Consider the following 25317-nt stretch of genomic DNA (forward strand, 5'->3'; position numbering starts at 1 on the left):
CTACGGAGAAAGTGAAGTATAGTCTAGACTCTAGTCTCTAGCCAGGGAAACTAGACAGAAATACGTAAAGACCTGGTACACCAAGAACGTGAGGTAGTAACGACTCAGACTTACCCGTTTTCATTTTTTCAAGACAGTATGACTCGGAATTTCTCGAACCAATCACTTGGAGATGGTGCAGTTTGCAGTTTTCAACATCAAGGAGTGGTATGGAGGCGAGTCACAGGTGTTACTACACTATTATAACTTCAAGTGATGATACGGTCATGAGCAGTGTTTCCACTCCCGAAATATGAAATCTTTCAAGTTTTGTCTCTAAATCTTTCAAGGTTGATGAAAAAACTTCAAGATTGGTTAGAAGAATGAACAAATAAAAAAAATAAATCTTATTAACAAAAAACACAAACATATAACTATATATGAGTAGGCAACTGCTTTGATGCTACTCTTTGCAGCCGCCCCCCACCCCCTAAAAAAAAAAAGAATAATAATAATGGATTCATAGAATAAAATAAAACTATAAGCGGGGTGACTGGAGGTGAGGCTTACCTAAAATTAAAAGTATTGGCTGTAGACACTAAACTACAGAATATATTCAAAGAATAACAAAATATAGACTGTTTGTATGATAATTAGATGGGACTGGAAGAATCACTGCGTCTGCAGGAATGTTTGCATCACTGTATGCTCCTCAAAACTCTTACAATCGGCATCTACTGCTTGTATTGACAGTCTTCTCCTGTTTTAGCATCTGTAGGTACTCCGTGTTTCTTCGATGACATCTCCCTTGCTTTACATCTTCTATTACGGTCTTTGGTGAAACCCATGAAGAGAAATTAGCCCTTTGACGAGAAATAGCTTGCTTGGCTAGTAAGCCTGTTTGCTACCATTCTAGTCTTGAGTCTGTTTGTCTACTTATTTTTTACTAAGTTCAGGTTTCCCAAATTACTTAAGAAATTAAATATGTCTAAACTATATTTTCATTTCTGATATATGTGGGATTTTTTTAATATTTAACCTAAAAAAAAGAAAAAACAACGATATTATTAAAAAATTTCAAGAATTCAGATATTTCATAAACTTTATTTCAAGCTTTCAAGGTTGAGGGTAAAATTTCAGGATCTTGAAAAAAATTTCAAGCAGTGGAAACAGTGGTCACGAGTAACTATCGCTGCTACACAAACTTCAACAGACACGAAGGTGACCAGGAGTAAATCCGAGTAATGTAAACACAGTAGACAACTCGTGGGAGGTGTCTTAAAAAGTTCAAGTCATTGTCACCCACGATAATGCGATTGGACAGAGAAATCTAGGAAAATTCCCTTTAATCCCCCAGTTCCATTTTCCACCGCTATCATCTTTATGTATGTTAAAACACCGCCATTGTCGAGAAATCATTAATAATATTTTTTCACAATTTCGTTTCTGACGCAACTGAATACGATATCTCTATTCTAGACCAAAGGCGAATTATTTTTCTTGAACGTCACACACACACACACACACACACACACACACACACATATATATATATATATATATATATATATATATATATATATATATATATATATTATATATGCACATGATAATCACCTCACCAGGTTCAATTCAGGGGCTTGGCAAAGTAAATAGTCCTGTTTTATAAAAAGCAATGGTGCCTCATTTGGCATATGTAGTGAAATATGTGCTGAGTAGTACTCGAGTGCGGCGGGTCACATCCAGAATGGAGGCCGTGAGGCTAGCAACCTCATTCCATAACACGTAATGAAAATCATTGGGTTAATATCCTTTTGTAATTTCCCTGGTAAAAGAAAAAAAATATATATATATATATATATATATATATATATATATATATATATAATATATATTATATATATATATATATATATATATATATATATATATATTTATATATAATCATGGAAACATTTGCAGTCACGGAACATATGACGTCATCAATGAAAGGAGATTACCATTTCTTTTCCTAGCACAAAATCCGAAAGAAGCCAACGCATGTATTAGACAAACTTGCGCATGATAAAATGTTTTCCTCCAGAAGCTGAAAAATTCATTTTGCCAAAATTCTTCCACAACCTCAACATGCGGCACACTTCAGCAGACACTGCTAAGATGATAGGGAAAAAATTACGAAAATGATGGAGAAAATGGTGAAAGTATAGCAATAAAGACAGAGAGTTCTACATACAGGTAAAGCTATACTGTCTGTCTTTCCACTCATCTATCTTTCAATTAACATAAACTGTATGGGGGCCTTTAACAGCTTGAATATACTCTTTAGAGGTATTCCAAATCACTACATCCATGGGAAAAACCAAGAGCTGCTGCAACATAAAATCTTAACCAATGTGATGACAACAGCTACAAGCTGCAAAGAAAGCACAGGATCTCTATTTTCAGAAATTGTAAAAAATCAGGAAACAAATTAATATTTCATTGGTACCTTATACAGATATGTGATTAACATTAGGGTTTTGATCACATGGAAATGCACCACCAATCTTAAATAAACTCTTTACAACACGCAAGATTATCAGATTCTGTGACACAACCATTTCCATACAATTTAGTGCAACAATAACAAGAACTGGAAAAGCTGAAAGAGTCTATGAACATGAAGCCAGGAATTGGAATTGGAATTGGAATTAAGATTCTTCAGAGTTTTCCCTCAGCTTAGTGAAAACGATGTTCCTAACGATGGACACATGATGCTCAAAAGTAGTGGAACTTAAGAATTCCCAAGAAAATGACGCAATGAATTATGGTTAAGAAGACTTTAATGATAAATTAGGTACGCATGCCATTCTACCCACAAAGGAGAGAAAAGGCTGCACTAAAATATGTAAAAGGGTTAAAAAGGAATAAGTTTGAAGCTAAGTTTCACGGAGTTTACGTGGTAAACAAGCAACGTATTGCCTCTGGAAAAAATGGAAAACTGACAGTTTTCATTATCACAAGAAAGCTCTAATGTACAGCTGATTAATGAATTTGTCCTAGAGCCAGATGAATGAATTCTCCATACATATTCTGAGCATCCCACATGGATGACTGCTTTAGTTACCTTTCTGAAAACGACAGAATGGCAATGTAACTACAGCCTGCATTTTTGGAGCGGACAAAAAATATTAGCTGACGATATCAAAGAAGTTAATCGTGATTGGTGGAATCACCTGATACTCGCCGCTCATTGGCTACAATGACATCGGCTACGGATATTTACGGTCAACTCCTAATCAAATATAAAGACTGGAAGGTGACGCAAAGTTAGGTAACTGATGAAGTAAGTAGTCGTAGTAGGGACAATTATAACACATGTGGCCATCGAAATGATAATCATTTATTATGTGAAAAGAAATTAACGATAATCAACAAGGTCATCAAGGAAATGATCATATTCATGAAAAGTCTTTCTTAATTAAATAAGGATAGTTTTTTTTCCCTCTGATAAGGAAAGATGTCATTTACTTAAACATTAATATGCAGATTTACATTTCAGAGTAAACTGACACCAACATCTATAACTGCAACTGTGGATATCTCTGACTTGGAACTGCGTTTTCGTTTTTAAACCTGACGTCTAACGTACTGTGGTGAGATTTGTAGCTGACTGGCAACAAAGTAGCATACTGCAAAATAATCTGTAAAGTGTATCGTCACTTTTTACGTATAATCCATGTTCTACATTCGTCAAAATTCTCTACACTAAATCGAATAATTTACAGGTACGCTTTGTCCAATTGACACAACGAACGTATTATCTTTTCACACGCTCTTCCTCCCGTAAAAAATAGTTCTCACGAAGTCTCCCTACTTTTATACATTCGTCCTGGAAATGGTACTTGTAAAAAACTCCTACTTTATCTACAAAAAGAACTTAAACTGTACATTGGGTATGTTTTTATTGTGTCTCCTATTGTTCCCGAAGACAAGCCTTCTGGTGAACAACGAGACGGTCTGGGAAGAAGGTTCTACCGCATTTATCACAGGCGACTAAAGTCTCCAAGTGGGACTTCCACGCTGCCTCCGCCATGGCCTCCAGGTTGACCTTGCCATCATCTGCAACGGAAAATGCAATTCAATATTCATATATACGCAATGCAGCTCGCAGCAGTGACGAGAGCATAGGAAAGTTTAATCCCACACCTATCTCTATAATTACAAAAAATATGGGTTCCAGTATCTACTGCACTTCAATCCATATAATTGCAAACTGATATTGCAAGAAAAAAAATTATAAAATGCGTTCATGGTAATCCAAGGGCTATATATCATTCCATTAAATTGATACAAAATTATGTACATAATATACGTATATATAAAATATATATACACTCACACACACAACACACACACACACAACACACATATATATATATAATATAATACTATAATATATTATATAATATATATATATATATATATATATATATATATATACATAGATACACACACACACACACACACACACACACACACACACACACACATATATATATATATATATATATATATATATATATATATATATTAAAGGTATCACTGTTTTTTGGTCTAAAGTTATTTGGCAGGTCCTTATTGCATTCCCTGACTTAAGTGTTCTCAGCTTTTAAATGGTAAGTAAATGAAGAAAATGTTTTTACAATTTGATTTTATCAATTTCATTTGAATTTACAATAAAAATATAAAAATATGAATATTCATATATGAATAAAAACAGAACAGGTGAATGGATTCCTTTGTGTAAATAACATCACTGTTCCTCCGGCAAATGTAGGTGAGTCTTCCTGCCCTACATTATCAGAGATCTTTGTCTGACTGAAGCCGCCTCTTTTCTCTAGTCTTTCGTTCGTCGTTCCTTCGTGATCTGGAGACTCTTGAAGTGGCGGAGGAACATTTCATTCTTCGCCAGCAGATTTCGAAGCTCACCTTCCAAACAGTCTTCTCCCCCATATGCTACTGTACAGCCTCGCGATCTCTTCCAGTCGGCATGCTTTCCCTTGCAGTTAAATCATGCTGCTGCTACTGATTGAGCTTCATTTCTTTCTCATGGAACTGGCATTGGAGGGAGCCATTTTTTCCCAACAGCTTTCCAACTTGCTCATGCAGTTCTCGAACGTCGAACTGGAGATTTTCCTTCTCAGTCTTGCGCTCCCTTCACACTAGCGGCTTTTTCCCCCGCGGGAAACAGCCGCGCTCGTATGAAGGGAACCGTAGTACTACACAAAGGTCTTTAGACCTTGGTACTACAGTGGTTCAGTTCGCTTCTCAGTCCTCGGATTCGTTGAGGTATCTGGATCCTTTCTTCTCCAATCTCACGGATTTCCGTCTCCAATTGACCTCGTTATCTCATCTTCCGGCACATTTCATAACCACCCTGTGTACGACAGCATCTCTTCCCTCCCTTTTACCAGTTACTTTCTCTGCATCGTCTCCTTTGCTTTTTCCTTTCTATTTTCTTGAAGGCCATTTTCCAGTCCTGACGTCTTGTGGTCAAGTTCATATCCAGCAGAGTCTGATTCTTCCTCTCTTCTTTTTCGAGACGAACTTCTCCCAGCAATGACCGATTTTTGTTCCCATTGCAATCACCATCACCGATTTTCTGCTTCGTAATGTTGTTGTCTAGTATGTTGCCTGTTACAGCGCTACCCAATTCAAAAACATCAACCAGAAGCATACTCTTGATTCCAGAGGCGGTTTCCAGACTTGGGTCCATTTTGACGGATTCCGCTGAGGTTTTCCACTGTACCAAAGCACATCAAAAACTGCTACTAAGTCGAGGGAGGGCAAAAGCTGTAGCAGATCCATTTCAGAGCCTGTACCGACAGAACCTACTCTTCAGCTTATATTCACCTCCGCTCACATTTTTCTTTCTGCGTTTTTCAGAATTTCACAATTTTTCGCTGGAAAAATTCTAATTTGTTTCCAATTGATGCATCACCAAATCTATAAAAGTGTATGTATGTATGTATATATATATATATATATATATATATATATATATATATATATATATATATTATATACATATGAAGTCCCAGAACAGATGGGAACTCAAAAATTGAGCGCGCATGACGGAGGAGGGCGATGGCGGAGCCTAATTTCTCCTCAGAAGCAAAACTTGATATGTAAAACACCTGTTAAGGGAGTCTTACCGTCGTAAAGCGTCTCCGGCTTAACAGGCTCCGGCCTCTGGAGGTTGGGAGGAAGCTTCGCGTTCTCCGCGTGCCACTTCTTCAGGCACTGGGGCTCGTGGATGCTGATGGACCTGGTGCCGAACTCCCTGCCGCAGATGTAGCAGACTACCGTCGGCCGGGCGCCGCCGGCGTTCATGGACGTGTTCAGGGTGCTGGACGAGTCTGGACGGGTCTGGAATGAGGAATGTCTCTTAGAATTGTGGACAGTTTCAGCTATGAGAATGAAATCTGATCTAAAATGGTATTTGAAGTTTGAACTAAAAATTCGGGGAATTTTTACTTGTAAAAATTATTCAAAATCTAAAATTGTAGTTTGAATTCTTCGCATTTTTAGTTATAAAACGAATAAAATAAAAATGGGGCTTGAATTTGAAAATGGGAGACTTTTAGATATAAAAATGAAATATAATATAAAATGGTGATGGAATTGAAAGTTCTGGACATTTTCTGATATAAAAATGAAATCTTATCTAAAGTGGTATTTAAACACAAAATTCTGGACAGTTTTAGTTATAAAAATGAAATCAAATCTAAAATGGCATATGAGTCTATTTAGAAATATTTTATGATGTCTCACTTCTAAACTGGAATGCATAAAACTTACAGTTTACTGATTTACAGACTTGTTAAAGAGTGCCGTTTAATCTGCTGAATGGATTTTGAGTATCTTACCTACGGTAAAGGTAGAATTAATATAGATAAGCAGCACAAAATTAAGGTATCTGACAACTACTGCTACGTCTACAAATAATAATAATAATAATAATAATAATAATAATAATAATAATAATAATAATAATAATAATAAAACAACAAGAGATGAAGGACACGATCAGGAAAGAATATATGCAGAGACTCAAGGCGATACTCAAGTCAAAACTCAACGCCGGAAATATGATAAAAGCCATAAACACATGGGCAGTGCCAGTAATCAGATACAGCGCAGGAATAGTGGAATGGACGAAGGCAGAACTCCGCAGCATAGATCAGAAAACCAGGAAACATATGACAATACACAAAGCACTACACCCAAGAGCAAATACGGACAGACTATACATAACACGAAAGGAAGGAGGGAGAGGACTACTAAGTATAGAGGACTGCGTCAACATCGAGAACAGAGCACTGGGGCAATATCTGAAAACCAGTGAAGACGAGTGGCTAAAGAGTGCATGGGAAGAAGGACTAATAAAAGTAGACGAAGACCCACAAATATACAGAGACAGGAGAAAGACAGACAGAACTGAGGACTGGCACAACAAACCAATGCACGGACAATACATGAGACAGACTAAAGAACTAGCCAGCGATGACACGTGGCAATGGCTACAGAGGGGAGAGCTAAAGAAGGAAACTGAAGGAATGATAACAGCGGCACAAGATCAGGCCCTAAGGACCAGATATGTTCAAAGAACGATAGACGGAAATAACATCTCTCCCATATGTAGGAAGTGCAATACGAAAAATGAAACCATACACCACATAGCAAGCGAATGCCCGGCACTTGCACAGAACCAGTACAAAAAGAGGCATGATTCAGTGGCAAAAGCCCTCCACTGGAGCCTGTGCAAGAAACATCAGCTACCTTGCAGTAATAAGTGGTACGAGCACCAACCTGAAGGAGTGATAGAAAACGATCAGGCAAAGATCCTCTGGGACTATGGTATCAGAACGGATAGGGTGATACGTGCAAACAGATCAGACGTGACGTTGATTGACAAAGTCAAGAAGAAAGTATCACTCATTGATGTCGCAATACCATGGGACACCAGAGTTGAAGAGAAAGAAAGGGAAAAATGGATAAGTATCAAGATCTGAAAATAGAAATAAGAAGGATATGGATATGCCAGTGGAAATTGTACCCATAATCATAGGAGCACTAGGCACGATCCCAAGATCCCTGAAAAGGAATCTAGAAAAACTAGAGGCTGAAGTAGCTCCAGGACTCATGCAGAAGAGTGTGATCCTAGAAACGGCACACATAGTAAGAAAAGTGATGGACTCCTAAGGAGGCAGGATGCAACCCGGAACCCCACACTATAAATACCACCCAGTCGAATTGGAGGACTGTGAGAGAGCCAAAAAAAAAAAAAAAAAAAAAAATAATAATAATAATAATAATAATAATAAGACAACGGTGAGGGAGGAAAAATTACACACATACTACCTAATTCTTGGCTGTTGCTGTACCGGACACACGCATTTTTTTTTATTATTATTATTTATTATTTCTTTTTTACTTTCGTGTGTGAGGCGCTTTTGAACTTTCGTTCCCCAATCCTCGTGGTCTATTTGCATTTGAAAATCCCAGATTGTAGTTTCAAACTACGAGCAATAACAATGTAACTAAAGGCAAAAAATTACTACTAAGAACAAATATGCAATTAAACCGAATTTAACCAAACACAAAAATGAAATTAAACGCAATAATGTAACTGAACGCAAATGTTACTAAATACAAAAAATTCTAAACACAACAATTTCTGAACACAACAATGTTACTAAACAAAAAAATTCTAAACACAAAAATTTCTAAACACAAAAATGTTACTAAACACAAAAATGTCTCAACATAAAAATGTAACTAAAGACAAAAATGTTGCTAAACACAAAAATGTCCTAACACAAAAATGTCTAAACACAAAACTGTAAATAAACACAAAAAGGTCTAAACCCAACAATGTAGCTACACACAAAAGTGTAATCAAACACAACAATATAACTGAAAGCACTGCAGGGTCGTGACAATAATAAAAATGTAACATACATAAGTCAGAGACTCCCGAAGGAGGCAGGACCTACCGCAGGGCGAGGAGCTTTCCTTGGGGCTCCCGGCGGCGGTTTGCAGCCCCTCTGGTGCACCTGGAGACGCTCTGGGAAGAAGGTACGCCCGCACCACTCGCACGGCACCAGCGCCGCCTGCACGTGGTATTGCCCAAAAGGGAAAGGAGGTCAGTATGATCCCTTGAGATACTGCTAATCTATTCGGAATAATAATATTAATAATACACATTCGGGACACAATAACATAATGTTTTGGCAAATACATACAGTCATTAAATGCTGAAAACAATCAATATTTAAGTAATTAACTTTGCAAATAATTCATGGCCTTGTAACAGACCATAGGGACCTGTTGCGAGAAGCAAGGGGTCACAACGTGGCACGAGACCCACCGAAATAAGAAAGTCAATATACAGATACAAAAATAAAACTGATACACGAATAAATGAAAGCGCCAGTCACCGGCCACCAGAAACAGACCAAATCTGTGTCAAGGGAATCTAACAACATCTGAGTGGTGGGGGCAGAAAGAGGTCATCAGCATGGCGGTTCATGACAATAATGGAGCCACACAAGGAGGTCAAAGACTGTTGAGAAGGAAAACAAAACACAAGAAGGGAATTTAGCGATAAAACTTAACTGAAAATCAAAACGATTTAGAGAAAGAAAAACTGAAAGAAAGTTTATCAGTTATAACTTTGTCATTCGTTGTTCTGGCTCGCATCTTCGTAAGAAATGTATTCGCCTCTGGAAAGAGAAAATGCACCTCTCAAGTAGAGATTAATGAACGAAAATCACCTGTTGATGACGTCACCCTGACACTGAATGATCTCACAGGAGCATAGTATGGTGAAAGTAACCATTTCGCAAGCAGTCAAGAGAAAATCACTTTAGCACAACTAAATGTAAAACTAATGACTTTTTTAATCACTACGAATATTTTTAATTTTATCAAAATGATTTGATAATGGAAATCTAATCTCCAAGACATAAATGTCCAGCCCAGTGTTATTCTCCTTAAGTAACAATGGCTACACAAGTGTAATGTCACGTTTACTCCCATCCGACATCTGCAGGTGTTCAACGACAGGTAATTTTTGTGGGAACATAATCCTGTCATTTTAGACATTTAGCATTTGTTCTTGAATCACATTAGCACTTGGAGATAAACCTTGTGGAACAACTCACACAAACACGGGCCTACATAAATGTATGCATAAATTCAAATACTGTAAATACGGATGTTTGCACTGAATTGCAAAAAACAACCATTAGCACAGCGTGATAGGCTAAATGATACTGAAAAGCATGCAAGAAAAAACACACAAAGTCTAATAATTGTTACCTCCTCTCAGTAAATATATCAACTGATTTACCAAGGAAAAAAAACGAAACAAGCCATAAAAAATAATAAATGGTTTTACCATGATACTTTTCTTACATGACGAAAACGTGAGAATCGTAGAATAGGCAAATTCTACTAATGCTGATAAGTGAATTATCAGGAACTAAGTCAACTCTTTTATATATCTCACAAAATCGTTGATCAATGAATTTCATATTTCAATAATGCATAATTCAGGAATCAGTCAGAATTATGTGTACATAATAGCTATCTGCTCAACAGCACAGTTTATCTAGAAAACGATTATCCAAATCAACTGAAGTTCATCCCCGCAGGAGGATAATTCCTCCATTCAGTGCACTTCGCGCGGTGCACTGTAGGCATTACTTAAGGTTCTTTGCATAATCCCTTCGGCACCTGGTTACAACCTCTTTCATTCCCTTGACTGTCCCTCCGTTTATATTCTCTTACTTCCGCCTTTCTTTCCATTATCCGTTCGCAATTGTTTCATTGTGCAACTGCAAGGTTTCCCCCTTGTTACACCTTTCAACCCTGTTAATCTCAAATTCCCTTTCAGCGCAGAATGGCCTCATAGGTCTCAGTGTTTGGCCTTTGGTCTAAATTTTACATTCCAATCAAACTAGACCTGATAATTCATAGTTAGTCTAACTTTGTCAAAATACAAACAGCGAATCTCTCCAACCTGAAGAAGTCGTGCATGTTCGCAAACACAGAAAGCAATCATGTCTTCAATTTTACACAATCAGAGAGAAATAAGCGGCTGTTTTGGTGGAAATTTGAAGAAACAAGCTCATGGGTTTCTAACTACAGTAGATTCACATCAACCGTGCATTTTATGTCTAGGCCAGTCTCTTACGAAGCTCCTGATTGGATGTTGATAAGCCAATCACAGGGCTGGAAACTCTTAGTCTCTCTCGAGAGTTCACATGGGTAGGATCTATGTTCGACCGCTCCTGAGAAATACTTTTGAAAGACGTATCCCTCAGGAGAGGTGGAACATAGATCCTACCCATGTGAACTCTCTCGAGAGACTGAGAGTTTCCAGCCCTGTGATTGGCTTATCAACAGCCAATCAGGAGCTTCGTAAGGGACTGGCCTAGACATCAAATGCACAATTGATGTGAATCTAGTACTATAGATCGTTGCGGACAGAAACGAGGAAGTTCTCATCATTCCACAAAGTAGACCTAAACTACACATAAAAGCTGATTTTTTACTATACAAAAGTTCATCAACAATTCAACATGTCTATGAGAAGGCTCGCTGACAGGAATTAAAGCACATGGTATACTACTCGTTGGACGAGTGGTTCACGTGCTCGCCTACCGATTCGGTAGTCCCGAGTTCGATCCTACGCTCTGCCAACGTTGAATCAGAGGAATTTGTTTCTGGTGGTTAGAAATTAATTTCTCGATATAATGTGGTTCGGATCCCACGATAAGCTGTAGGTCCCGTTGCTAGGTAACCAAATGGTTCCTAGCCACGTAAAAATATCTAATCCTTCTGATCAGTCCTAGGAGGGCTGTTTATCAGCTCAGTGGTCTGATTAAACTAAGATATACTTACTTTTTCAAAGCAAAATCAAGCATACTAAAGTCCATGTACACAAAGTGACACATATGCTTGCTCATTTCACACAAACGCGCAAACACATAAATACTGTAAGCATAAATGAAGTATTTAAGACAAATGTTGGATCTGCCCTTGGCAGCTGCAAAGCTACCCGAAGCGATTAGGAAATCAATACCTAATTGCATATTCATAGGTCACATACGTGCAAGTTCGAATACTTTCATATAACTATGTTCTTTGTGGCTGGGCCGGGAAACTTTGACTTCGGTAGTTCGCTTGTTTTGTCAACTTAAATCTAAATTTCCTCTTCATTTCAAATAGCAATTTTGCATACTTGATATGACCTGTGTGACTGACAACTTCTAACCTTGGTTATGTTACATGTTTCGTCTACCAATACTTTTCTACTTTACTGTTTTTCATAAAAGTATGATCAATTCTAAAGCACGGAATGATGGAACAATCAATCAGAAAGTTCACGACACAGAGATTTAGTTTGCTACCAAAGACTTTGAAGTGACTTTTGAAAAAAAAGTTCCTGAAAAGAACAAATCCGAGTTGAAATGAAATTCTACACACACACACACACACACACACACACACACACACACACACACACATATATACATACATATATATAAGTCATATCACATTACCGTGATTCATATGCATACATCGAGCTACAAATGTCCTTTAATATCTAATTCACTCTACCTCGGAATTAATATATTTTCATACATGCTTAACCGAATGGGGATTTTATTAGGCGACAATTCTATTATCGCCAAATAAAATTCCCCTTCGGTTAAGCATATATGGAAATATATTAATTTCGAGGTAGAGTGAATGAGATATTAAAGGACATTTGTAGCTCGATGTATATATATATATATATATATATATATATATATATATATATATATATATATATATAAAATATGATATATATATATATATATATATATATATATATATATATATATATATATATATATATATATATATATATATATATATAATATAAATATAGCAACTGAAACACCAGCAGGGAAGCGCCATCTACATATCAGTAAGGACACCAAAGCCAAAACCCAGAACAGCATTCTGTACAACTTTATTGGGGCCTGTTTCGAGTAGTACTATCACTCGTTATCAACCTACAAAATTAAAATGAATGACATTATAATTATTGCAATCAAATTCACAATAATAAAATGACATGTATAGAAATTATAAGAGTACGTTAAAAGATAGCTAATACTTAAAAAAATAAAAATTGGCTAAATAAAAGAATCGAGTAGATAAAATAAAATAAAGCAGAATCCAAACTTAAGTCACAAAAACGGATGGTACAAAAGAACAGTAAATATACTAAGTCGATATACAAACCAGCAGGATGCAGACTAAAAACACAGAAGTGAGGTCGCAGCTGCATTTCTAGCCAAGGAAGGCTTTATCTTAACAGAATATAAAACTTCTAAAATGTCGAGGTCTGTAGCAAACTGGGCAGAGGTTAAAATAGAAAAATCATCGATATGTTTGTATATCGGCTTAGTGACTTAAATTTGCATTCTGCTTTATATTATTTTATCTACTCAATTCTTTCATTTAGTCATTTTTTAATTTTTTTTTTAAGTATTAGCTATCTTTTAAGTTACTCATATAATTTTTATACATGTCATTTTATTATTGTGAATTTGATTGCAAGAATTATAATGTCATTCATTTCAATTTTGTAGGTTGATAACGAGTGATAGTACTAATCGAAGCATGTCCCAAACAAGTTGTATAAAATGCTGTTCCGGGTTTTGGCCTTGGTGTCCTTACTAATAGATTATATATATATATATATATATATATATATTATATATATATATATGTGTGTGTGTGTGTGTGTGTGTGTGTGTGTGTGTGTGTGTGTGTGTGTGTGTGTAGTATTAAAAAAAAAGCACATTGCAAGCATACACCATTATTCCAAACAACTGACAATCATCACAAGTACATACATCAAACAGCCTTGCACAGTGCACCACGACAACCGTAACACGTGAGACCTCGTAAAACATAACATAATTTCAAAACGCAAACAAATATTCGGCAAAGACATTCAGTGCCCTCTTGACTTGTTCCTACGCCATGATTAACTTTTATTCGACGCAAGACTCCGAAAGTATCATTAAACTCCACCTGCTGAGAGGTGCACCTGGAACTCAGTCGCTCCCACGTACGAGCAACATGTTCGGGAAAGTCATTGATTCTTAGGTCGAACATTAAAAAGGTACATCTGAATATGATAAGAAGAAAGATCGTACACCTCAGGGTTTACTCAATTAATCTATATATATATATATATATATATATATATATATATATATATACACGTATATATATATATATATAATATATATGATATATATGTGTGTGTGGTGTGTGTGTGGTGTGATGTGTCGTGTGTGTGTGTGGATTAACCTGTGTGAACTTGTGTTGTGTGTGTAGTGTGTGTGTGTTGTAAAAAAGTCTAGAAATCCATAGTAAGATTGTGCATTGGTTATCACAATCGCCCATGTGACGGCTCTAAGTTATACTGTAGCTTCTTGCTGTTTGTGAAAAAAAACTACTCTAAGTTATACTGTAGCTTCTTGCTGTTTGTGAAAAAAAACTAAAGTAACAAAAAAAAAAAAATTCAATCCTTGTATTCGTGAAAGAGAACGAAAAAGTACAGAGTATTAAGTTTTACTAAACACACTGGTTGGTCTGCGATCTCAGAGACTGCCTTCCTAGCTACTGTGACAAAGGCTGCACGAAGAAAGCGTGAGATGTTCCACAAACGTTTTATCCTTTTCAAGAAATAGAAAGGAGAGAAGCAAAGGCAGGCCCGTACCCAGAGTTTTTTTTTTTTTTTTTGGGGGGGGAGTTTCCCAAAACTGGACCTTTTCTTCAATGAATGTCACTGCATATATATGTATATACAAGATGAAATACTAGAAAATATAGACTTCCAGAAATTTGGAAGGGGGGAGGGTGTCGTTCGACCTCCCCGACCCTAACCCCAACCTTGGTATAGGCCTGACCTTGAGGCATGCAAGCATAAAAAGGGAGTATTCGGATGAGTCACACAGAAGAAAACTGGAATATAAGAAGCGAGTTCACACATGAAAGCCACTTCTATGAAAAGGCACGTTCGAATATAAAATCACAACTGAGACCACTTCTATGAAAGGGCACATAGGAACACATGGAAATGTATAAATATAAAGTCACAACTAAATACTTTTCGAAACGTCACTTCTATGAAAGGGCACATAGAACGCATGGAAATGTATAAATATAAAATCACAACTGAAACCTCTTCTAACGGGCACTTCTATGAAAGGTTACATACGAACACATGGAATGCATAAATATAAAAACACATTTAACCCCTTGTCGAAAGGGCACCTCTATGAAAAGACGCGCGAGAATACAAATTTAGAATGAAGAAATATGTCATATCATTAAACCTTTTTCTATCGAAAAGGAAAAACAATCACGAAAAGCCGCCTCTACGAAAAGGCAGACATGAAAAATAAATCACAAGTACGTCAAAATATAAGAAATTCGCAAACTTCTCATATGACATAACATGAAATTTAGTTCAAAACTGCTTTCATCTTTTCTTTCTCATGAAGAAAAACTACGTCTGAGGTCACGTGACATAAAAGAACTTGAAAAACTACTCCTTATTATTTCGTCAAAGATGAAAACGAATTCAAAATTCATAAATCACTGAAATCAAGCGTTACAAAAACTACTGATTTTTTCTGTTCAGCAGAATCAGTGAAAGCATCTTTGCAAAGGTTATTTGAATGAAGCCGTGCCCTTGAACTTACGCTGAAAACAAGGAAATTAGTCTAAATGTATCTGCAAACAATAAAGGAAAAATAAAGCTGATGCCACACACAATTGCCAGTTTTAGTCTTCCTTCGTCAACTCAAATGAATTTCCAAAAATGTTCTCTACAGTTACGCCATCTGACTGAAAGTATACAGAGTGGAACCCATCTTACTGAACGCATCAGAAAATGAAGTTAGTGAATAATTCAATGGGGTTTAATCGAATAAATGAATACAATGCTTTTCACTGCAGTAGCTCTTGTTAGTTTTATGATGAAGTCAGTAAATAATAAAATATAGAGTTTAGTCATTGTAGCGCTCTCGCATTCATCATAATTAGGTCGGTAAATAAGTCTTGGTATTCAGTCAAACGACCAGTTAAAGTACAATTTTACTCAAGAGGGTTTTAGTTACTTCTGTAGTGCCCCTGTAAAGTAAATCCCACAGCAGCACTGCTGATACTTGAGAGGGTTCTGGTTCTTGGTACTTCTGTAGTGCCCTAGTAAAATAAATGCCCACAGCAGCACTAAGTATACTTAAGAGGGTTCTGGTTCTGGGTAATTCTGCAGTGCCCCCTTAAAGCATATATACTCACAGCAGCACTACTTATACTTATGAGGGTTCTGGTCATTATTGTAGTGCCCCTGTAATGTGAACACCCACAGCACTGCTCATACTTAAAAAGGCTTTGTTGACTTCTGTAGCGGCTCTGTAAGGCAAATACCCACAACAGCACTACTTATACTTAAGGCTTTGTTTACTTCTGTAGTGCCCCTGTAAGGCAAATACCCACAGCAACACCACACAAAGAGGGTGACAAGGAAAGACGAAAACTGGCATCAGCGAGAGAAAGCGTGTCTTCCATTTCTAAGGGAATCAACTTCTGACCCAGAAGTCCTGGTTTAAGTCATCGTCGTCTTCCACGACGAGGTCTTTCAAATCCTGGGGTTTTGCAACACCCCCGTCCTTCTTCTTCCCAGCCCTCCGTCTAGCAGCTGCTGCTGCTGCTGCTGCTGCCGCTGCTGTCGCTGCGTCTGTCTCCACCTGGGTTACGGCAATTCAGTCGTTTGTCAGAGGTTCTCGCTTCTCGTTTAGGAAAGCAAAGTTATTGGGGGGCTTTTTTTTCCCTCGTCAAAAATTTAGCAGTTTTCCATACGAGGGATTGGGTCAGGAGAGACAAGTTGATATTCAATATATTATATATATATATATATATATATATATATATATATATATATATATATATATATATATATATATATACTCAGTCTACCTATCTTTCTATTTATATACATAGATATGTATATATTATATATATATTGTATATATATTCACTGTATATATATAATTAATTATACATATACTAGATCTATTATTTATACTTTCTAAACCTGATACAAGTTTTATCTTTTCGGACACGGCAGCAGACCCAGGCGGACGCTGCTGGTAACTGAACAAATGAATATCTAGATAAGCTATCTTGTCGAACCTTTCTCTTTTCCTGAGACATTTCTCTCTACACAAATCTATATTTCCTAAAAGTTCCTTCATTTCAACACTGTTCAAATGTTCAAGAGCTTTCATTTTTATTTTTAGTTGCAGAGATAAATGTCTTTTTTTTTTTTTTCCTGCCACCAGTTCCGGGGCTTAGTCAATAACACCACGACACATGCGCCCAACAACCAGTCCTTAGAGGTTTATGTTTCTATGACACCAGGAAGTATGACGTCAACGCTGCATATTAATCATTTTCCTTTAGTAGAGGATATCGGGGACTTTGGGTTTACTGAAGTCCACACTCATTTGAAAGAGCCTCCGTTCCAATGAGGAATATAAGAAGTATACAAATGAATGAAAACTTTGTAATCAGGTATCACTATGTATATTTTTAAAGGAGGATTTTTTAATCAGGTATCACTACGTATTTTTTAAGGGAGGATTTTGTAATCAGGTATATTTTTAAGGGAGGATTTTGCAATCAGGTATCACTAAGTATATTTTTAAGTGAGGATTTTGTAATCAGGTATCACTATATATATATTTTAAGGGAGGATTTTGCAATCAGGTAGCACTAAGTATATTTTTAAGGGAGGATTTTGTAATCAGGTATAACTACGTATATTTTCAAGGTAGGATTTTGTAATCAGGTATTACTACGTATATTTTTAATTTTTATTTTGCAAATCAGGTACACTATATATATTTTAAGGGAGGATTTTGTAATTAGGTATTACTACGTATATTTTTAAGGGAGGACTTTGCAATCGTAATACTATGTATATTTTTAAGGGAGGATTTTGCAATCAGGTAAAACTATGTATGTTTTTAAGGGAGGATTTTGTAATCAGGTATTACTATGTATATTTTTAAGGGAGGATTTTGTAATCAGGTATTACTAACTGTATTTTTGAGGGAGGATTTTGTAATCGGGTATAAATACTTATATTTTTAAGGAAGGACTTTGCAATCAGGTATAACTACGTATATTTTTAAGGGAGGATTTTGTAATCAGGTATAACTACGTATATTTTTAAGGGAGGACTTTGCAATCAGGTATAACTACGAATATTTTTAAGGGAGAATTTTGTAATCAAGTATAACTACGTATATATTTAAGGGAGGATTTTGTAATCAGGTATTATGTATATTTTTAAGGGAGGATTTTGTAATCAGGTAGCACTATGTATATTTTTAAGGGAGGATTTTGTAATCAGGTATCACTGCGTATATTTTTAAGGGAGGATTTTGTAATCAGGTATAACTACGTATATTTTTAAGGGAGGATTTTGCATTCAGGTAAAACTATGTATGTTTTTAAGGGAGGATTTTGCAATCAGGTATAACTACATATAATTTTGAGGGAGGATTTTGTAATCAGTCTTATAACTCGTATATTTTTAAGGGTGAATTTTGCAATCAGGTATCACTACGAATATTTTTAAGAGAGGATTTGGTAATTAGGTATAAGTACGTATATTTTTAAGGAAGGATTTTGTAATCAGGTATAACTACGAATATTTTAAGGGAGAATTTTGCAATGAGATATAACTACATATATTTTTAAAGGAGGATTTTTCAATCAGGTATAACTACATATATTTTTAAGAGAGGACTTTGTAATCAGGTATAACTACGTATATTTTTAAGGGAGAATTTTGTAATCAGGTATTACTACATATATTTTTGAGGGAGGATTTTGTAATCAGGTATAAATACGTATATTTTTAAGGGAGGATATCGCAATCAGGTATTATTACGAATATTTCTAAGGGAGGATTTTGTAATCAGGTAAAACTACGTATATTTTTAAGGGAGGACTTTGCCATCAGGTATAACTACATATATTTATAATGGAGGATTTTGTAATCAGGTATAACTGCGTATATTTTTAAGGAAAGATTTTGTAATTAGGTATTACTACGTATATTTTTAAGATTTTGTAATCAGGTATAACTACGTATATTTTTAAGGGAGGATTTTGTAATCAGGTAATATGATTAAGGGAGGCCTTTGCAATTAGGTATAACTACGTTTATTTTTAAGGGATATTTTGCAATCCGGAATCGCTATGAATATTTTTAAGGGAGGATTTTGTAATCAGGTATAACTACGTATATTTTTAAGGAAGGATTTTGCAATCAGGTATAACTACGTATATTTTTAAGGGAGGATTTTGTAATCAGGTAGTACTGCATATATTTTTAAGGTAGGATTTGGCAATCAGGTATCACTATGTATATTTTTGAAGGAAGAACTATGCAATCAGGTAGCACTAAGTATATTTTTAAGGGAGGACTTTGTAATCATGTATAAATACGTATATTTTTAAGGAAGGATTTTGCAATCAGATATAACTATGTATATTTTCAAGGGAGGATTTTGTAATCAAGCATCACTACGTATATTTTTAAGGAAGGATTTTGTAATCAGGTATCACTACGTATATTTTTAAGTGAGGATTTTGCAATCAGGTAAAACTATGTATATTTTTAAGGGAGGATTTTGTAATCAGGTATTACTACGTATATTTTTGGGGGAGGATTTTGTAATCAGGTATAACTGCGTATATTTTTAAGGAAAGATTTTGTAATCAGGTATCACTACAAATATTTTTAAGAGAGGAGTTGGTAATCAGGTATAACTACGTATATTTTTAAGGGAGGATTTTGTAATCAGGTTTTACTGCGTATATTTTTAAGGGAGAAGTTTGCAAACAGATATAACTACGTATATTTTTAAGGGAGGATTTTGCAATCAGGTATAACTACATATATTTTTAAGGGAGGAATTTGCAATCAGGTATAACTACGAATATTTTTAAGGGAGGACTTTGTAATCAGGTATAACTACGTATATTTTTAAGGGAGGATTTTGTAATCAGGTATAACTACGTATATTTTTAAGGGAGGATTTTGCAATCAGGTATAACTACGTATATTTTTAAGGAAAGATTTTGTAATCAGGTATAACTACGTATATTTTTAAGGAAGGATTTTGTAATCAGGTATGACTACGTATATTTTTAAGGGAGGATTTTGTAATCAGGTTTTACTGCGTATATTTTTAAGGGAGAATTTTGCAAACAGATATAAGTACGTATATTTTTAAGGGAGGATTTTGCAATCAGGTATAACTACATATATTTTTAAGTGAGGAATTTTGTTAATCAGTATCACAAACGTATATTTCTAACAGGGATTGATTTTCGTAATCAGGTATCACAACGTATATTTCTAAGGGAGGATTTTGTAATCAGGTATCACAACGTATATTTCTAAGGGAGGATTTTGTAATCAGGTATCACTACGTATATTTCTAAGGGAGGAATTTGTAATCAGGTATCACAACGTATATGTTTAAGGGAGGATTTTGTAATCAGGTATCGGTACGTAATATGAAAACTATTTGTTTCCCTCTATTGATAATTATTCGTCTTTACATTTAAGATTGTATACACACACATTATGATGTGTATCAATTAAACTGCTTATATATAAAGATCTAGCTACATAAATCACTTACAAAATACAACGGTAATCTTCTTCCTCTACCCTACGCTCCCTCTATTTCCAAAATTCATTCCTGCCCGAACATGTCCCACCTGGTGGAGGCTCAAAAGGACTCTCACCTGTGAGGACTCCCAGGCGTACTGGTTCCACTCCTCCTGGGTCAGCGGATGATCCGGGGGCTCAGGTACGGGTCGCTGGTGCTGGGGGGGTAGGCGCTCGTTCTCCCTCTTCCACTTCTGTCGCGATAAAAATAAATAAATAAAATAAAAGGTGGTGATTGAGTGAGAGGGGAAAAAATAGTGATTGGAGGGTTCGAAAAAAATTTTTTGTTTACACCTGTCAGCGAGGTCCACACCCCCACCACCCCCCCTTTTTTTTTTGTACTTTCTTTGCGGGGCCAGGAGGTTACCCGCTAGCGTGGTTTTGTTCTCACCTATCCACTTATTATTTATTTGTTTGTTCACGAGATATCTCAGAACTGCACGGACAGATTTCAGTGAAATTTTGTGGAGGGGTGGGCCACTCGTGAAGGAAGAACTGGGCCTATTTTGAGATCAATTCGGGTAAGATAACATAACCGAACAGGCCTTTTCGCTCCGCCCCCCTCTTTAGTTTTGAGGGGAGGGAAGGTTAAGATGGAGCTGGTATGCTATCTTCTAACACTTCATACTTTATTTTCGGTTTCTACCAGTGCAGATAGAAATTGAATTCTTAATAAGGTTCTTACCATTCATTCACAAATACAGCCTTAGTTTCTTCATACAATTACACAAGTCATAATTTGGCGTCATTCACTTCGACTGTTTACGTTTTCAACCATTTTCCCATTCACACATTACGCGACAGTCTTCGAATGGCAAAGCGGGAAATGAAGAAATAAACAGCCCATTGATTTGACTTCTCCTTTGTCCTTTTCTTCAAAGGAAACTCGGGTAACTTCCGTGTTTACCGTTTACCGAATTACCACAAAGCCGATATCTTCTTTTATATTTTATGTTCATTTGTTTATTTTCTAATGGGACGGGTGATTCTGACCATCTCGCTCTCCTCAGCAGGAGTATAGATTTTCCCTCCAACAAAAGGGAGAATTGTAATCGTTAGTTATACAAATTATAAATAAAAATCAACCAATTTCGCACTGACAAAGGAAAAGGAACCTCTCATTCGTCCGTTGAAATCATTCGTTTCCTATATATGGACACGGCCTATAGACCGTGTATATGGAGAGCTTTCCGACCATCGTACATAGAAGGAGGGGTGAACAAACTCTATGCTATTTTCCTTCCACATTTCGTTACCTCACACGAGCTAAGCTGCACCTATCACGAAATCTACAGCGTGCGTGCGTGTCTTGGCCAATCAAAGAATGGCATACTCACGAACACACCGCGGTCATGTTTTCTCTGCATTACAAGTAAAAGCCCTATCATGATTCAAAAGTATTTGGAATGTTTACAAGAGATGAAATGTTACGGATGTCAATTTCGTGAAAAGAAATGGGTTTAATTCCCATAAAGTAAAGCTGTTTTTATTCAGCGTTGTGTTATGGGTAATCAATACGTGGCATTTCTCTGAAGGTAGCTCCCTTCAGTGCGCATGATAGAAGTAATTTGTTGAACGGTGTGGCGGGACGGAAGTATTCGTTCTCTCTCTCTCTCTCTCTCTCTCTCTCTCTCTCTCTCTCTCTCTCTCTCTCACTTTTCTTTCGAGCACAGAGGGACACGCATACTGTACGTTTGTACATACAAACATACGTACACAAATACACAAGTAACTCTGCCTTTGCTTTTTTTTTTTTTTTTTTTTGTCGTGGCAAGGAGCGAGTCACTTCCTTATCTACACATGCATCTTCTTGGAAGTGCGCCATGCAAGTGCAATTAAAGACAATGATACGGTGTTGTTGCACTTACAAAGAAAATGAAAGATATAACATGCACTTTCACACACACACACATATAATTATATATATATATATATATATATATATATATATATATATATATATACTATATATATATACTATATATATATATATATATATGCATATATATATATATATAATTACACACACACATACTGCATATGTATATATTTACTAATGCGTGCAATCAGACACTGTTCTACATAACAGTCAATAAGGTCCACGAGTTATCCTTCAAAAACTTCCCATTGAATACATTCAAACAAATATACAAATTAATACCCCAAACACCAAATATGCAATATAAAAACAAGCATAAACACCCAAAGAAACAAAAAAAAACCATACAAATAAACAAACACCCAAACTACCGAAGAACCAAACACCAAACTATACAAACACCAAAAGAAACGAACAAATATACAAACACTATAACAAACGAAGAAACAAACACACAACTACACAAACAAACAAATAAACACCCCACACAAACAAAACCTAAAAATACAAACACAAGAAAAACAAATACAAACATTCAAACAAACAAATAAACAAACACCCAAACAAATGTACACCAACAAACAATCATTCAAACACTTATAAGGAGAAACAAATACCCAACTATACAAGCTCTCAAACAAATGAACACAGAAAAATCAAACAAACAGACACACACAAGACACCCAAACAAACAAACAAGCAGACGACGCAAATAAACATCATCCGTCCAATGTCTTTTGGGAGAGATAACGGCCACACCTGCAGCCCTTTTTTGCATCTAAATTACCTTTTCATTCGAGCTCTCGTCATCATCTCCAATCTACTATCTAACGGTCGTAAACTAGAGACCCATTAAATGACTAATGCAGTGGTTTGCAACCTGGCGGGGGCCCAAGCCCCAGTGGAAAATTAAAAATGTTCTAATGACATTCGTTAGTTTCCTGTAGTCTACTACTCAAGTTAGACTCGTTCGGATCCATGCATTTTTGTGAAGCTGCATTTTCCCACCTCGTTGCCCTCAAGACCAAATGCAGAAGCAGGCTGAAAGTTGAAGGGAACCTACGCTGTGCACTCTCCGGCATTCAATCAAGCATTCAAGATCCAGTGGCTAAGAAACAGTGTCAAGTATCTCAATAATTAATTCCCAAACGAATAAAAACACCCCTTCTCTTTTTTTTTTCCCTTTAAATTTCGGCGGAAACCGCTGATCTTTATCTAGGCTCACACGATCGGTGTGGTAGGAATCATCTTTAATAAGAGGTATATTGATTTTCTAGTAAACCTCTATCGTAGTAAGCTCAACAGGATTGCAATGTCAACTGCATTAACAATATTAAGTCAGAAAATAAAGGTGGAAGTTGCTAATAGCTATTACCATATTAATTATAATTTTTTTATGAATAAAGCATGACTGTTTAGTTGTCTAAGTCAAACTCGGGAACTTCTAAACGGTTTTATGGATGTGATGTTTCTTTTCATAGATAATGATAAAATCTGTATCTTAACAAATGGTAATAGGAACACAGAGGAATGCATAAAGTCCTGCATTCTGCAACTGAATAACAAGGAATGAGGTCTAAGTAATACTTTTTGTTTTCACTTCAACAGAATGGATGGATCAAATTGGTCAGCTCTCGAGTTCCCGAATTCCACTCAATAGCCTACTGAGAAGCATAACGTGTGTTGCGATGCCAATGCAGTAAGTGGGTGGGACATACATTCAAGAACCTCTAGGGAGCAATGACCAAAATAATACCAAATATTATACTGACAACATTAAGTAAGTTTCGCTTACCTCAAGGCACTGTGGTGTATGTATTTTCAAAGACCTGCTGCCAAATTCCCGCCCGCAAATATAGCAGACTAACGTAGGCGCCGCCGTGCCGGTTCGTGGGGCGTTGTTCTTGGTATCCGCCGTCTTGTTGTTGTTATCATTATTATTACCTGGATTAGATCGACGGTCACTGTTCTCCTCGAGCTTCTTCGTAATTCGAGGATGGAGTGGAACCCTGCTGGAGTCTTCCTTCGCGTTGGCTTGTCTGTTCTCTTTGCCGTTCTTCCCGTTAGATGGCGGGCTGCTATTCTCCGTGGCGTTGCCCCCGTGGCGTGAGCACAGAGTCGCTCTCGAATATCTCCACATTGAAGTTTTTGTCTCCTTTAGATATGGAAGCCTTTTGTTTGAGGATGAATTTCCTGAGTCCCGCCGGATCCTCGACCTTCGCGTTGTCGTCGACTTTCGGGGGTTCTTCGACGCTCTTCGACTTGTTGTTCGACTCGTGGTGGTTGGTCTTCGACCGGTTCTTCTTCTTGAGGTTCTTCTTGTCGTCGTCGAGGCTCTTGCTCTTGTACTTGAGAGCCGTGGGCTTCGTGACGATGAGCTTGCTCTGCTTCGACTTCTTGTCCTCCGTCTTGGGCTTGAACTTCTGGATGTGGAGAGGGTGGCTGTGGAAACGCTCGGGGTTCTGCTCCTTCCCACACGTTTGGCAGGGTTCTGGGATCTGCAACGATGGGTCGGTTTCATTAGGCCGATCAGAGGTGCTGCTATTCCCAGCTTGCGAAGTAAAGCATAACACAT

At 36.6% G+C, this 25317-nt stretch overlaps 1 protein-coding gene across 1 annotated transcript in view; it reads right to left on the minus strand.

Moving 5' to 3' along the window:
* Positions 1–3341: 3341 nt before the first annotated feature.
* LOC135217486 (zinc finger protein 474-like) overlaps positions 3342–25317 on the minus strand; it is a 161008-nt gene continuing 139032 nt past the window's right edge. Inside the window, 6 exon segments of the mRNA XM_064253430.1 lie at positions 3342–4080; positions 6177–6390; positions 9021–9137; positions 20941–21057; positions 24538–24837; positions 24839–25240. Coding sequence (XP_064109500.1) covers positions 3935–4080; positions 6177–6390; positions 9021–9137; positions 20941–21057; positions 24538–24837; positions 24839–25240 — 1296 coding nt within the window. The 3' untranslated portion in view covers positions 3342–3934.

This window comes from Macrobrachium nipponense, chromosome 7 (assembly GCF_015104395.2).
Source record: "Macrobrachium nipponense isolate FS-2020 chromosome 7, ASM1510439v2, whole genome shotgun sequence".
Lineage (NCBI taxonomy): Eukaryota > Metazoa > Arthropoda > Malacostraca > Decapoda > Palaemonidae > Macrobrachium > Macrobrachium nipponense.